At 46.0% G+C, this 17,365-nt stretch overlaps 1 protein-coding gene across 1 annotated transcript in view; it reads right to left on the reverse strand.

The window, feature by feature from the left end:
* Positions 1 to 16,978, reverse strand: part of LOC119655144 (sine oculis-binding protein homolog) — a 211,410-nt gene extending 194,432 nt beyond the window's left edge. The window contains exon 1 of the mRNA XM_038060883.1: positions 15,539 to 16,978. Within this exon, the coding sequence (XP_037916811.1) occupies positions 15,539 to 15,619 (81 nt within the window). The 5' untranslated portion in view covers positions 15,620 to 16,978. The remainder of the gene's footprint in view (positions 1 to 15,538) is intronic.
* Between the last annotated feature and the right edge of the window lie 387 nt (positions 16,979 to 17,365).

The following is a 17,365-nucleotide window of genomic DNA, read 5'->3' on the forward strand; positions in this document are numbered from 1 at the left end:
ACGAACTTAACCTACAACAGACACAAATAAGGCTTTGTGAAAAACATAAAGGGGTGGCGAGAACTAGATCCTTCATTAATGGAATTTTTATATATCACTCGAATGTCAATTATTCTTGCTAATTATGAAGTCAGCAACTTATTTGCATGGCTTAGGATGCGGTAAATTCACACATCGTCGGGATTTTCATGAAATATACTATTAGTTTATTGTTTAGTTAGTTTATTTGAACAGATATCGAAATGGTACATATTTTGAGGCCTAGATCTCACCTAAGCGCTCCTTCCTGATTTTTTCCAATTTTTGGGTTGGGTAGTTTCCGAAAATGAGTCTTGTCTCACTTTAGGTGTGCGCATTTGGACTCCTTACTCGCACAATTTACAATCCACGTCAAAACTGATACCAGTTTCGGAAAGTACTAACCAAGACCTTTCATTTGATATCGCACACGATCCGGTGATTTTTTTGAAATCCCCCTTTGCATGTATGGGGAGTCCGACTTTAAACTCCACAAAAATTTATGTCACTCGTTGTATGCGTGGCATTTCATAGTTCCCATCCGTCCAACAAATTTCGTTTGAATCGGTTTGGCCGTTTTGGCGAAAAGTACGTGTGACAAACAGACATACAAACAGTGAACCGATTTTAATAAGGTTTTGTGTTACACAAAACCTTCATTATCATCATCAACGGCGCAACAACCGGTATCCGGTCTAGGTCTGCCTTAATAAGGAACTCCAGATACCCCGGTTTTGCCCCAAGCTCTACCAATTCGATATCCCTAAAAGCTGTCAGGTGTCCTGGCCTACGTCATGTTCCACCTCAGGCAGGGTCTGCCTCGTCAATTCTTAAAAAAAGCAAATAAATTCTGTTTGATAGAAAAATTATAGCAAAAATCTGTAAGTTTTAAATTAATAACCCTTCTTTCAAATACAGATCAAATTTTTGTTATTTTTTGCGAAAAAACGGTTATTACACAACATATTGACGGTTACCACTTATATTCTTCCGGTTTATAATAAAAAAAAATAAGAAAAGGTTGAAATATGAAATAGTGAATAGAAGCTCAACAAGTTTATTTTTCAAAATATCCTTGCTGAATTTTGCTCCTACTGTCGAAATTTTGGACAATTTAGTTAGAATCAAAAGATTTCGACAAATTGACGAATATTTTTCATTTGGGTCGCACAGGGTTAACTTCGCAAACTGTAACTTTGAGGAAGAAATTCAAATAATCTACTTGAACGGAGTCCGCAGTTTCTTCGGCACGTAAAAGTTCAAATAACTTAAGAGGCAAAACCAAAAATGCACGAAAAGAAAAACTGCAGTTCTCTTGCGCAAATTGTTACGTCATACACATATGGAGATAAATATACAAAAATTACTCAAAAGCTACTTTCAAGTTTCATGTTTTTAACTCGAATTTCTCATTTTAATAAATAAAGCCAAATGTATCCACTGAAATGTGATACCGTCTCGCAGCGTAATTACACACCGCTGTGCCCACTTTTAAATTTTTCGTTCGCAGCCGATCGTAAGAACACGTTGGAAGCTGAAAATAATCCCGTGAATGCTTTGGCTTTAATTTCATATTCCACCAATGTTCAAACGGAGGACTCCACTATGTTTTTCGAAGCAAGATGAGTCGAATTTATTATCTGCAGACGCATTCCAAAAATACCACGTATTTGATGACTATGCGCTACGCGCTGAAATGTACGCACATGAGCCAATAGGTCGATAGATAGAGGATTCACTAACTTTTAAGAAGAGCTGGGAACGTGAATTGGGACTCATCACACCAACTCGAAGGCAGCAAAGAGAAGCAGATGATCAACCAATTGAATGAGTTACTACGATACTTCATGCTAAGTACAATAAACAAGATAAGGATATGAATGAGGCTCCTCATGACAAACAAAAATAAAAAAGTCGAAACTTGGTACAACGACATTTCTTACAGCATAAGCATGGCCAAATCCATTCCTCACAGAAAGTTACTCCAACGTTAAGCAATCATGTCACAAAAACAAACAGTTGTACCTTATGACAAGGTTCATAATTATTAATGATTCTAATTGTTGAAATCATGTCAGATACTGGCCATCACTGACTTATTCTATCAAAAGAATATCAAAAATTTGAAACTTGATAACGCTTCGTTGGTTTATATAAGTCTGCTTAGAGGTTAATTGAGATTGAGTTTGAAGCTGATTAGATAAAAATATTATTTACATAGCAAGCTGGACTCAAGCCCAGATAAAGGGGAAGGCTCTAGTAATATCCTCAATAAAACAAAAGGGAAGAGATCATCATAGTTAGGAGTTGTTCTACTGTGCTAAATCCTTCCTGATTTCTCTTGGTGAAAGGTCCCGCGAAAGGCCGACCAAAAGAATGCATTCAATATCGTTAAAAGCAAATTGATCGTAATGAAAAACAAGTCAGGAAACCGGAAGCTTGACGCTACAGGTAAAAGGTTTTGTGTTTCCCTTTGTGAGGAGCATACCGCAGTTCTCCATTGGCTGATAGAATTGACTCGAGATATTTAAATTGCTCAGTGCTGTCAGCTGCAGCTACCTGTCCAGAACTGAGCGAATTAAATATCTCGGGTCAATGTTATCAGCCAATGGAGAACTGCGTAATGAAATTCTTTCACACATTAATGCGACCTGGATGAAGTGGCATTCCACAACGGGTGTTTTTTATGATCGACGTATTAGCGAACGTCTTAAATCTAAAATTTACCGCAATGTCGTTCCTCTGCCGCTCTCTATAGTTGTGAGTGTTGGCCAACTATAAAAGACCATGGATGGCGTCTTGCGGTAATGGAGACGAAGATGTTGCATTGGACTGGTGGCGTCACACATTTTGATTACATCCGAAATGAGGATATTCGCAAGCGATATGGGGTTGCACCGATCGTAGAGAAACTCCGAGGAAGGCGTCTTCGATGGTATCTTCACGTAATTCACGTTAACGAGAATTCACTCACCAAGATTGCTCTGACAATCGAAGTCAATGGTAAGCGACCAAAAAGCCGGCCGGAACAATGGTGGATGGGCATTTAAAAGCCTCGAAATTGCATCCAGATTAGGCATTTGATAAAATAAAATGGCGAAACCGATCACGACGAGGACCAGTTGTCCTCTTCCTTAGTGAGTTTTTTTGGACCAGCGCCGGTCCTGTCAAGAAACGGACGAAGTTTTTTGACCCATGGACCCAACAAATACGTGTCTGCACGATAAAAATTGGCACCCTCACTAAAAAGACCGATGAACTAGCAAGAGCCCTTCGGAAAAGGAGCATTGATATCTGTGCTCTACAAGAAACCCGATGGTGTGGTCTCAAAAGCTGTGACATAGAACGCGAAACGATTGTCTCATGTTCCTACGTTTTATAGTGGGAACATTAAAACACAAATCGACTATATTCTCATAAGACGTTAATATTTTACCATCGTCACAAGCTGTTCCCTATCAGACCATCGCACCTCAACATCGGTCATTGATTGTCGCTTTGCAAATCAAGTCACCGATAAAACAGCGTGAGGAACTACTGGCCCGCCGCCCAGGCCGTAGAGGGGAAATCCGGGGTGAAAATTATGCCAAAAAATCGGGTGACAATTATGCCGCGCCACATATTACCCCATTTTTCATTGAAATTTGTATTGCGGGCCTCCGATAAAAATCCGGGCCTGAGGGAATCCCCCTTTCAACCGCCGTCTTGTCAGGCCTGCCCGCGACGCAACAAATGAAGAAATGGAAAAATCGTGGAATCAAGTTAAAGGCAAGATCCAGAAAGCGGTCTATGCAACTCTCGCCGTTACCCAGCCAGGTAAGCGATTCGCCAAACAAGATTATGTAATTATTAAATTGCAATATATATATTTACTGTCCGGTTAGCTGAGTGGTTAGAGCACAAGGCTGTCATATGGAAGGTCGCGGTTCAAATCTTACTGGTGGTAGTGGGATTTGTATCATGATTTAACGTCGGATACCAGTCGACTCAACTGTGAATGAGTACCTGAGTCAAATCAGGGTAATAATTTCGGGCGAGCGCAATGCTGATCACATTGCCTCCTACAAAGTGCTATAATCCTGTAGTGTACCGTTACGGTCTCAAATGAAGTGCTTTAACACACTTCAAGGCCCCGATCCAATTGGATTGTTGCGCCAACAATTATTATTATTATTAATATATGTATTTTTAATTATTTGTCAAAATAAAATTATTTTATCCAATTAATAAATTTGATTATGTTTAAGTTGACATAACTTGATTAGTTTTATTATTTTTAGTTGTTCAAAATTAGTATATTTAACTTATAGTTTCAACAACATTTATATTTTGGTTATTACATTTTAACTTTTCATTTTATTTATTTATAACAAAACTTTCTAATTCTATTTTTCAACTCTCTTAACAAAATTTTCAATTGCCATCAGGAATATATTTTTTAATTCGTTTTTTCAAACTCATGGCACACTTTACTCCGATCTTCCACTCTCGTGGCGTGCTACGCAAAGTGGATAGATCCGCGCCATCTATTCGCTCGCACTCGCAACATTCGAAATAAATTTCAAATGCTGCGAATCCTGCCGCGCCACATCACTCCGCCCCCAGATGAAACCTAGGGGTTTCGGCGACTGATCCCCGAACTTCGTTCGCCGTTAATCCACAAAGCGGACACGACGTTGCTTCGGGGCGCACGCGGGTTTCAGCCTGGACAAAGAGACCGCCTTTTTGTGACCACAGATCTCGAGCTGGAAGAAATGTTCTCCCCGCTCGAGAACGCGGTACGGGCCCTCATATGGAGGCTGCAGCGGCTTCCGGACGGCATCCGTCCTGATCAGCACGTGCGTGCAAGTGTCCAGCTCCTTGGGCGAACAGGCAGGTATGGACGAGTGTCGAGAGGGTGGTGGCGCTTTGATGTGTCGGAGATTGTCCCTCAGCAGACGCACCAACCCCGACTCCGTGAGACCCGATCTCTTGTCGAAGACCGGATCGCTTGGGAGTCTCGGGTTCTCCCCGTATACCAGCTCCGCGGGGCTGGCAGCAAATTCCTCTCGGCGGGTTGTACGAAGGCCGAGTAGGACGAGAGGCAAGACTTGCGTCCAGGACGGATCGTCGCGTGCCATAATGGCGGCTTTCAGCGTCCGGTGCCAACGTTCCAACATCCCATTGGATTGTGGGTGGTATGCCGTAGTCCGCTGGCGTTTAAAACCAAGGAGTTTGCCTAACTCGGAGAAAAGGGTGGACTCAAATTGCATTCCCTGGTCAGTGATGACCACTGCAGGGACGCCAAAGCGAGGAATCCACTCTCGACAGAGGGCTTCAGCACATGATTGCGCCGTAATGTCTTTCAGAGGTATTGCCTCAGGCCACCGCGTGAACCTGTCGATGATTGTGAGGCAATACTTATAACCGTGCGAGTCTCGCAAAGGCCCTATTATGTCGAGGTGTATGGTGTGGAAACGCTTGGTGGTGCGGGGGAATGAGCCCACTTCTTTCCTAACATGCCTGGAGACTTTACACTTTTGGCATGCGATGCACTCTCTGGCCCAGGAATTGATATCCTTGTTCATGGAGGGCCAGAAATATTTTCCGGTGACTAACCGGTTTGTTGTCCTGATGCCGGGGTGCGCCAAGTCGTGAACTGCGTGGAACACTTCCTTGCGAAATGTGGCCGGAATGTATGGCCGAGGTCCCTTTTCCGAGTCTTCGCAGCAGAGCGAGAGGTTTGAGCCGAAGATGGGCAACTCCCGAAATTTGTATTTGGGGTTGGACATGAGGCTCTGAAGTGCTGCGTCATCCACTTGCGCCTTGGCAATAGCCGAGAAATCGAGTGAGGCGGGGATGTTAACTTCGGAGACACGAGACAAAGCGTCAGCAACAATGTTGTCCTTCCCGGACACGTGCTGGATGTCCGACGTAAACTGGCTTATGAAGCTCAGGTGTCGAAGCTGACGAGGGGACGCTTTGTCGGGCTTCTGTTTCAAAGCGAACGTGAGAGGCTTATGGTCCGTGAACACTGTGAACGGCCTGCCTTCTAGGGAGAAACGGAAGTATTTGATGGACAGGTATGCGGCGAGCAGTTCGCGATCGTAGGTGCTGTAGTTCCGTTGAGCGGGATTCAACTGCTTCGAGAAGAAGCTCAACGGCTGCCAAACTTGGTCCACCTTTTGGTGAAGGGCAGCACCTACTGCGATGTCAGAGGCATCAACAAAAACGGCTAGGGGTGCATCTTGAAGAGGGAATGCCAAGAGTGTAGCGTCAGCCAGTTGTTGACGGGATTTGTCAAACGCGCAGACAGCCTCTTCAGACCACACGATCTCTCGTGTGTCCTTAGTTTTGGGGCCAGACAAGTACGCGTTCAAAATGGACTGGAGATGGGCGGCCTTGGGCAGGAAACGACGGTAGAAGTTTAGCATGCCCAAGAACCTCCTCAACTCCCTCACTGTCTTTGGACGCGGGAAGCTTGATATCGCTTGCACCTTGTCTGGGTCGGGCTGTATTCCTTCAGGGGAAATGAAATGGCCGAGGAATCTCACCTGTTGTTGAAGGAATTTGCATTTCTCAACGTTCAGGACTAAACCGGCCTCAAGGAGACGTTGAAAAATGCACTCGAGATGGGCTAAGTGCTCAGACTCAGTGGAAGAAGCGACCAAAACATCATCCAAATATACGAAACAGAATTCGAGGTTTCGCAGGACTGAGTGAATGAACCTTTGAAAGGTTTGCGCCGCATTGCACAATCCGAAAGTCATTCGGGTGAACTCGAAGAGTCCAAAGGGTGTGCATATTGCCGTCTTTGGAATGTCTTCAGGAGCTACTGGGATTTGGTGATAAGCCTTGGTTAAGTCCAAGGTCGAAAAGATGCGGCAATTCGCGAGGTGATGCGCAAAGTCGTGGATGAGTGGAATTGGATATCGGTCAGGAACAGTCTGTGCATTTAGCCTTCTGTAATCCCCACATGGGCGCCATTCGCCGTTTGGCTTAGGGACCATATGCAGTGGGGAAGACCAACAGCTGTTTGAGGGCCTGCAGATACCCTGTTGAACGAGTTGTTCAAACTCTTTCCGTGCAATTGCCAGTTTCTGAGATGGTAGAGGACGCACCTTCGAGAAGATCGGGGAACCAGTAGTGATAATGTGGTGCTGCACATTGTGCTTCACTGGTTTGGAGAGACTACAGTTGGTAGTAATCTGGCTGAACTTTTGGAGAAGTGCCCGAACACGAGAGTCGGTAATGTCTTCTAAAAGAACGGAAAGATTATTGCCTGGGTGAGATACCATAAGTCCCGACGAATTAAGTTTGGTCGTGGAATCTATAAGAGACTTGTTTTGCAAGTCCACCAGCAATCCATAGTGACACAGGAAGTCTGCGCCTAGTATGGGGAAGCTGACATCCGCCAGGATGAAACGCCACGAAAACGTCCTACGCAAGCCAAGACTCACGTCTACTTGCCTATACCCGTACGTGTTTATGCGGGAGGAATTTGCTGCCGCAAGTTTGAGCGGTTGAGGGAAAAGTTGATGTTGCCGAGGTACGGGAAGAACCGAAACCTCCGCACCAGTATCGATTAGGTAGCTGCGCCCGCTGAGGGGGTCGAAAATAGTTAGGCGACGTGGCGCTGCGTTCTGGGTGGCCGTCGCCAAGACCCCCCGCGGACCTAGTTTTTTGCGGTAGGAGAGAATCTACACGGTAGCGTACATCTTGTCGCTTTATCCCCGAATCTGCGGTGGTACCAGCAAATCCCTTGGTCCGTGGACTGTCTTGACGACCTGCTACCTGATCGCCCTTTTCGGATGGCAGACCGTGAGCGTGCTCGCGATCTGGCGCCCGAACGCTGAGCGTCCAACGTCGCCCGCATCTCGGCCATGCTGGCTGTTAACGCAGCAATCTCGCGCCTCAATTCACCCACCTCATCCGACGGTGGTTGAACGGCCGCCAAGGTTGGGCGTACGTACACCTCCTGGACCTGGTCGGCCGTCGCTGCCAGTTCCTCCAAGGAACCGGAGACGCAAGCGAGGATCGCCTGGGTGCCCTCCGGGAGCCGACGCAGCCAGAGCGACTTGATGAGGTCGTCGCCGATCTTGCTCCCACCCAATTGCCTCATTTCACGAAGCAACTGGCTGGGAGTTCGATCACCCAACGTTAAACCCGCCAGCAAGTGGTCTAATTTTGCCGACTCGCTTGCCGACAGGCGCCTGATCAACTCGCTCTTGAGCTGCACGTACGATGTCGACTTCACCACGTCGGACACCAGAAGTATGGACTCTTCGTCCAGGCCGACCACCGCGTAGTTGAAGCGGGTCGCGTCCGATGTGATGCCGGACATTTGGAATTGTGCTTCCAAATGCACGAACCACAGCTCGGGGTTCCGCCGCCAAAACGGAGGAACGCGTACGGCGAGGGCGGTCACTTGCGGGTCCGATGGGCCTGCCGCGTCTTTATTGTCAAACGACATTTTTCCTACCGAGAAGTACGAGATTGAGATGCGAACGCGGTGAGTTTATACTGAAACGGCAGGCCGCACCCACAAATGTACGCACGAAACGAGAACAAACGACGACCGAAGCGGACGCTCTCCAGCGCAGACCAAAAACACCACCAATGAAAATGGAGAAGTCGCGATGCCAAACACCTCTTCGCCGTCTCTTGCAGCGATTTCGATCTTTTATTACAATTTTTTAAACTTTTAATGTATTGAACAATAATAAATTACAATAATGCTTCGCTGTTGCGTTGATGTGAAGGCGGCGGCGGTAGTGGCGGCTTCTGCTGCAGCGATGGCGGCGGGGTCTTCGGTGTCTGCCTGATAGCGGTGATGCTGGTGTCGGTCAGCTGCGCTGATCTTGACGGCGAGGGCTGCAGTGACGGCGGCGGCTTCGACCTCTGCGGCGATGGTGGAGACGATTCCGGCGGCGGAAGTGGCTGCGGCAATGATGGTGGCTGGGGCTGCGTTGATGGCGCCTGTAGCGACAGCGGTGGCAGCCGCTGCGTCTGTGGCAGCACCGGTGACAGCTGCTGCGTCTGTGATGGCAGCGGTGGTGGTTGCGGCGACTGTGGACGGCAGCGGTGGCGGCGACGGGGACAGCCGTTTGCTGCTGTTGTTGATCGTTGTGACAATGATGACTAGTCCGGTGCGTGAAAGGTGTTGTGCAGGAGGGCGTGCGTACGGGAAGTCGCGTGAAAATCTACTTCTGGTGAGGGTCCGACGTGTGTCGCGCAGTACACTGTGTAGAGAAGGTTTTCTCGCGTTTTTTCTTGCCTCTGCTCCGACTCGGGATGTGGAGATGCGACACGTTTTCGTGATGTTTACAACGGCACTCCACACTCAACTGTAGATGCGAACGCGTGAAAATCGCTTGCCGTACGGTCTACTGATGTTTTTGATAGATTTCCTCTTCTTTGGAAGTTCTATTTCTGCCGTGTTGCTCGGACGAATTTTGTCGTTAATAGAACTTCACTAATGGCGGCGATGGCGGACCATTTGTCATTTTTTTAAGTATCGGGGTCACCAATTAAGTTGACATAACTTGATTAGTTTTATTATTTTTAGTTGTTCAAAATTAGTATATTTAACTTATAGTTTCAACAACATTTATATTTTGGTTATTACATTTTAACTTTTCATTTTATTTATTTATAACAAAACTTTCTAATTCTATTTTTCAACTCTCTTAACAAAATTTTCAATTGCCATCAGGAATATATTTTTTAATTCGTTTTTTCAAACTCATGGCACACTTTACTCCGATCTTCCACTCTCGTGGCGTGCTACGCAAAGTGGATAGATCCGCGCCATCTATTCGCTCGCACTCGCAACATTCGAAATAAATTTCAAATGCTGCGAATCCTGCCGCGCCACAATGTAATTTACTTGACGGCTGATTGAAGAATGACTAGACCCATCCTCTTGATGTTGGGACCATACCAAATGGAGAGCAGCTTACTCCCACGTTTTTTTTTTGTCCACGAATTCCTCGTTGCGGGCATAGCACCCAAGCATTCAAAACGAGGGACTAACCGTTTCATCCAGAGCAGAGGTAAATTATCAGACGCTGCTTCGCCTCTGCCCTGGGAGCTACATAATCGAAAGTGGTCCGGTCCAACATAAAGTGGATGTGCACTTAGGATCCCTCAAATTCCAAACAATAATCTAGCCTTAGCCTAGATTAGGCTTAAACTATTGACGGTTTAAATTTGGATATAATTCGCACCCTTATCGTGTTTTTGCGATTATACAATATACAATTTTCCACCTATTGCTATTTGCGATCACCCTACTCCCAGGTTAGAGGTGAGGCAGCATCGATGAGTAGCCTCTGTCCGGGACGAAACCGTTAGTTCCTCTTTTTGAATGCTCCTCTCTGTTTAATACTTCATATGAGTCCTCATATGTTGGTTGTAGGGGCTTCCAGGGAGCATCCACGCGAACCAAGACGTGTGCGCAGACGTCCTTAGATTATTGTGCCGTTAGCCTTCGTCGAAGAAGGACGGGATGGCGGAGGTGATTTTAATTTGGATACGGTGTCCCAGAGCAAGTGCAAAAGCCCAGTGGTGGTAAGGGCTAACCTGGTATCGAACACAGGGTAGTTATGCGGAAATGTCGGCTAGAGGCATTTCCTCAGTCCACCGCGTGAACCTACCGGATAATTGTAAGCCAATACTTGATGCCATGCGAATCTCGCAACGGGCCAATGACGTCGATGTGGATCGTGTGAAATCGCTTGGTAGACCGAGGGAATGAGCCTACTTCTTTTTGTACTTTACAACTTTACAATTCCAGCACGCGATAAACTATCTGGTCCATACTTCCTTGCGAAAAATGGCCGGAGGTTGCCCTTGAGGTTTGAAGCATTGTGTCATCTTTCGGTGCCTCGGCGATTGTCGAACCGACCGTGGCAGGGATTTTGACCTCTGAAATGGGTGGCAAAGCGTCGGCAACTATATTGTCTTTGCCGGACACGTGCTGGGTGCCCGAAGTAAACTGGCTTATAAAATGCAGATGCCGAGGTAGGCGGGGGACGCCTTGTCGGACTTCTGCTTAAAAGCGAAGGTAAAGAGGCTCGTGTTCCGTGAACATTGAACGGTCCGTTTTCTAGGGAATATAGGTAGTATTTGATTGTTATGCACGAGGTTTATAGCTCATGATCGTAGGTGCTGTGGTTCTGTTGAGCTGTATTAAATTGTTCGGAAAGGAAGCTCAACGATTGCCTGATTTGCTTCATCCTCTGGTACTGCGATGTCTGAGGCCTCGACGAATACGGTTAGGGGTGCATCTGGTTGAGAGAATGACAGGAGTGTAGCGTCCGCCAGCTGCCTTGACTGTTTTTGGTTATGGGAGGTCTGTGGTGACCTGAACTTGCCTGGATTCGGATGGATACGTTCAGGGGAAATCGTAACCCTTAAAAACTTCGCCGGCTGTTGAAGAATTTCCATTTTTCAACGTTAAGTGCAAGATAAGCCTCAAGGGTACGTGGAAAAATGCTTTCGAGATGCTGTAAACGCTCAGACTTAGAGGAAGAGGCGACCATCATCTAAGCTCACGCAACAAAAGTTAAAGTTTCACAGGACAGAGTGTTTGAACTTGAAAAGTTTGCACCGCATTGCACAAATCAAAAGGCATTCGTGTGAACTCAAAAAGTCCAAAGAGTGTAAATATTGCCTACAGGGATTTTATGGTTCGTCTTGACTTAGTCCAAGGTTATGAAACCACGGCGGTTACCGAGATTGTGCGCTAAGTCGTGGATGAGTGGTATGTGGTAGCGGTTTGGAATGGTCTGGGCATTCAGACGTCTGTGGTCTCCATTTGCCGTTGGGCTTGGGAACCATGTCTAGTGGAGAAGACCAGCAACTATTTGATGGTCTGCAAATACCCTGCTTCAAAAATATATCAAATTCTTTCTTAGCAACAGTGAGTTTCTGGGGTGGTAATGGACAGAACATGGGGGAGCCAGTAGTGCGGATTTAGTGCTGTACATCATGCTCAGCTGGTTGCGGGAGACTACTTTCGGTAGCTATGTTGCCGTATTTTTGAAGAAGCGCGCGAATGCAGATTTGCTACTTCTTCAAAAATGAAAACTGACTGTTGAGCAGGTGGCAAGTTTTTCTGATGTTATGTTTTGCATATCCAACAGCAATCCATAGTGACCTAGGAAGTCTGCGCCTAATATGATATAATGTCCGCTATAACAAAACGCCATGAAAACGTTCGTCGAAGTCCCATACTTAGGCCCACTTGCCTGTAGCCGTCCGTGTCCGGATAGCTGAGTGGTTAGAGCACAAGGCGGTCGTACGGAAGGTCTCGGTTCAAATCTCTCTCTGACAGTGGAATTCGTATCGTTATTTGACGTCGGATACCAGTCGACTCAGCTGTGAATAAGTACCTGAGTCAAATCGACCGAGCGCAATGTTGATCACATTGCCCCCTATAGGGTACTGTAATCCTGTAATGTACCGTTACGTTCTTGGATGAAGAAGATGAACACACTTCAAGACCCTGATATATTTGGACTGTTGCACCAACGATTATTATTATTTTGATCTGTAGCCGTAAGCGTATATGGTTGCGGAGATTGCTACCGCTAGTTTGAGATTTTGTGGGAACAATTTGTGATTTGGCGATAGCTGGATGACTGAGACGTCTGCGCTCGTGTCGATTAGGCAATGACGCTTGCTCAAAGGATCATAGATTAGGCGGTGTGGAGCTGCGTTATCGGTGCTTTCCGGGAGTCGTTGCAACGACAGCGACTTCAGAAGCTCCACTCTGACCTTGTCCCTATCGAAATGCTTCATCTCAAGCAGCAGGTGGTTCAGGGAGTGATCACCTAAGGTGAACTCCGTCAGAAAATGATTCAGCCTTGCTAATTCATTTTCCTACAGTCGCTTGATGAGGGTGCCCTTTCATTTCGAGTAATAGCACTCTTCAAGCACGTCTGGGACGAGCCCAATCGACTCCTTGTCCAGCCCGACGAGCGCATGATTAAATCGCGCGGCATCAGTAGCGATGCGCACACGAGCCCGACCCGCATCTCCAATTGGCGGAACCAGGCCTCCTGGTTACGTCGCCGTGTCATTACGAACTTAAGCTCAAGTCATTAGAAGAAACCGAAGAATCCTCTGACCCCCACAACGAGCTGAAGATGTGACCAGAGTGGAAAATTTAACAGCACCATGATCAAACCGGAACTCTCCCCCGAAGCGAAACCACTCGAGCCCCACTGTCAATATCAGGATGAGGAACCAGGATCGCCGGGAGTACCGGAGCTTCGGCTGGAATATATTTTTGTTCGTAGGCTGGTGCATGCCGCAAACACAAGCCTTGGCCGACTTCCAAAGGTTTCTTGGGAGTAATCCTATTTTTGCGGATAAAACGTTGACCAAATTCCTCAGACGAAATAAACAATCTAGACCGCTAACATTGTTGTTTTCTCTTCTTGTTAGAATTTTTAAATTTACTTCTCATTTAAATTCGTTTACTTATCAAGAAATCGATATTAAACTTCGCAAAATAAGCAAAACTACACCGATTTAAATACCACACACGCAAGCGATATACACTTCAAAGGATGCAACACACATACTGTATATAGGCGCCACCGAAAGTTAGGTCTCGATCTACGGATGTTGCTACTTCTCCGGAGCCTTGTCAACCCAAATTTGGCAATGGCGAAGTTGGCTCGTCCAGTGAGAATATATTCAGTTGACTTCTGCTATTGTAACCCTGTAAATTCTCCGTTGCTTAGTGGAAGACTACGTTTCCTACTTTCAGTGTGCCAAAACCAGAGATGCGCAGTTGATTTTCTCTCGGATGTAGTTGTAAGTCAACAATTTAAGTAATTCCGTTTAAATTGAAAAGAAATAAAACGAAAGCAAAAGATAATTCAAAAATTGTTTTTCTCTTATTTTTCGGAGATGCTTTTTATGTGTTTTATTTTATCCAGAATTAGAATTACGGGGTCACCAATTTATCTATTAAGCAGTTATTCAATCACAAAAATATTTCTTTAATTATCTATTAATTTACTATTATCTTATCTGATTAATAAATTTGATTATGTAATATATGTGACGGCTGATTGCAGAATGACTAGCACGGTTTCTACCCCAGCCCCGTGGATGCCATCATGCTATCAGCAGGTAGGCGAGCTACTCAGGCGGATGGGTTTCCAGTCGTGGTTAGTTGTACTTGGCTTCTTTGATGTGGCGCTTGGATGAATCTCCGCTAAGCGGCTCCGCTCTGCAATGACCATGTTCAAATGGAAGTCCATGAAAAGAAACGCTGTTACCAAAAATTTCTCGACAATAAAACGCTGACCAATTGGCAAATATTCAAGAATTCGAACCGGGAAACAAAGAAAACAATCGCTGTCACCCGAGCGATCCATTACAAAGATCTTTACTATAAACTGGACACTCGAGATGGCGAGAGAGATCTGTATCTACTCGTCAAAAACGGACTCCAATACACACAGGATATCGTACACTTCTGCTGCTTTAATGACAAGAACGGTAATTCGCCTACCGACCGACGTGGCGCAACGGATAGATGGCTAGAATATTTCGAGCAGATTTCAACGGAAGAACTTCATCCTCCACTTCCAGCACAATTCCATCTGACGGCGACACGGAAGTCGAGGAAGTGATAAAACAAATGAAATCGGGGAGAGCAACGGGAATTCGACACTGTAGCCTGAACCACAAATTCTTCAATCAGGTTATTCTGCCATGTGAATTGGGGCTTATACACTCAAAGTCTTCCCTGGTTATCGTAAGGCGCGACTAAAAGGGATAGAAATTTATGGGCAAGCAACCTGCAAATTTTCAAACTTTATTGCTACCGAAACGTCAACAACATCTCGAATAGGGACAAATCTCACGGATCCAATCCTTGGCTATCGAAAACGGACTATGATTGATTTCTGAAATGTGCGCATGCTCCTCGACGACGGTAGTGAGTTTGCTCACTTTCTCTAACTTGAGCGGGAATTCCAACGATATAAGCTGGACATTCTGAGCCGGGGCAATTCTAGAGGGTACTCCTCTTCCGGCATTGTGCTTTTGTGCTCTGAAAAGCCAAGTTGCGAATCCCCAAGGCGTCTCTTTTGAGTTGAGAGCTGGTTTCTGGCAGACTCCAAGATTGCGGTCCAGGTTAAGGAGCATCACAGATGTACATTCCCACGTACCAACGGAGCTTTGCCTCCAAGTTCAATATAGAAAGATGCAACTCACTGTTTGCGTGGGTATTCGCATTTCCCACTTGTCCACCAAATTTGGTGACAATCAGAACGGTTGCTCTGAGGAAAAGTGCGTGTGACAGACAGGCGGACGAGCAAACAGTAAACTGATTTTGATAAGGTTTTGTTTTATGCAAAACCTTGAAAATAAACTTAGATCCTGAACTGAAGTGTAAAAAAAGATATTTTCAGTCTCATTGACTGCCTACTTAATGGAATTACTTCATATAGTAGTTCCCTGAGTTAGCGGCGCTCGCAACTTGTTGAAAATCTTACTGGCGATATCAACTCACTTTGATTTCATCGCTGGCAATTTCCTTTTTGATTTTGACAACTGGCGGTGGGGTTGCTTTCGTCGACATGTTGCTTTCCATGAGAACTCAAACTCGCACTGCACTAACGCAACAACAGACACAATACCTTTTCATAACACGCACTTGCAGCAGGTGAAGTTGGGACCACACAGTAACAATTCCCACCTAGCTTGGCCGACAAACAAAAAACATTGTGCAAATACTTGTGCAACCACTGCATCGACCGCCTTACACCCACTGGATCCTCGCGGTCAACTCGCGAAACTGCTAACTTGGATCCGATAACGGCGAACGTCTGCACGAATACGTTGCAGTCCTAACTACTGTTAATTAACGAACTTCTTTAAGTTGCTGCTGTCAATGATCCGGAGGAATGCGTACATTCCAAACGAATTCTGCTCGCAAGTTCAAAGAATGACGACACCAAAACCGAGCAGAAAACAGCAACCCAAAATAGAACAAGTGTCGAAACGGCAAACAAGAGATTTCGTCACGGGTTCACAGCACCGTGATGTGGACTTCCTCGCAGCCACGGGAGCAGGTTCCCTTCCGAAAGACTCTCGTCGACCAGCGTCCTTCACTCGTGCGGGCAGTCCAGCTCTCCCGTGAGGCTTTCACGGGCTCCACGCGATCGGGTTCAACCGCCGCCGCCGCCTGTGCTCCCGACACCGAGCCAAAAATAGCACGCCGCCACGCATTCACCACTTCGACTGAAATCGCGACCAGCCGCGTCAAACCGTTTCTTTGTCTATTACTGACGGTTCAGTCTTGCCGCCAAATCTGCAACGTAATGCACTTTGCCTTATGCACCACCTAAATTTAGCTCGCTCTTTAATTGACGGCCCACTGGCGAAAGGTCCTTCGTGAGCCAGCGCGATCACGACGCACCGACAGTCCCCAGCTCAGGACTAACTCATTACGCGGCTCACCTCAAGGAATCACACGAACCCGGGCACGACTCTACCCAAACGACATCTAAATCTAAACTGACTCGAAAACCAGCCGCGCTCACTTCCATCCGGTGCCAGCCCGGATCCAGTCGGGTTCGAGTTCCCGCTACTCGTGTATGTACTATTTACTCCGCCGCAAATAACGTTCGTCACCCTCTCCCGAGCGCTGGTCATCCGCGGGCAACAACTGAAACCCGAAACGTAAATAAACGGGGTGTCGTTGCGGATTCTGCGCGTGAGACGCTCACGTGCTCAGTGACGACGGCGTCTCCGACAATTTGCAGGAGAATTCTTCTTGAAGCCAAAGCCACCCAGCGAAGTTCGAGCCGAGCGTTTCTGTCCATTTTAAAAAGCAACAACAAGAACCGATGCCATTCGTTTCGGGGGAAACCCAAATGATTGGTTGTAATCGTCAGTTGTGAATACGGCTTCGGCCCATTTCCATCTGTTCACTTCCGATTGAAGCCACCCCACAGTAAACGGTGCTGCCAAGTTAACATTACGTCAGTGTTTGATATATTCTCGTTTTAGTTTTTTGCACGAACGAAATTGATAACCGAATGCTTTTTATAATAAGTTTGTATATAATGTAATAATCAAGTTTTACTTTCACTCAAGAATAAAAGAAATCTAGTGTAGTCCATTCAATGGTAAAAATCAAAAACAAATTCAGTTCGTATTGATAGCCTTAATTATGGGTGAGAGAACAAAAATAATTCAATCAATGTGAAAACATTATAATTCTAGCTTGTTTTTAACCCGCCTCAGCTGGTGGAGCCAGATTTTTATATTTTTATTTTAATATGTTATTGCAATTGCAATATCTGGAACTACGAACTAGGTTGGGGACTGAGCT

Source organism: Hermetia illucens, chromosome 4 (genome assembly GCF_905115235.1).
Source record: "Hermetia illucens chromosome 4, iHerIll2.2.curated.20191125, whole genome shotgun sequence".
Taxonomy (NCBI): domain Eukaryota; kingdom Metazoa; phylum Arthropoda; class Insecta; order Diptera; family Stratiomyidae; genus Hermetia; species Hermetia illucens.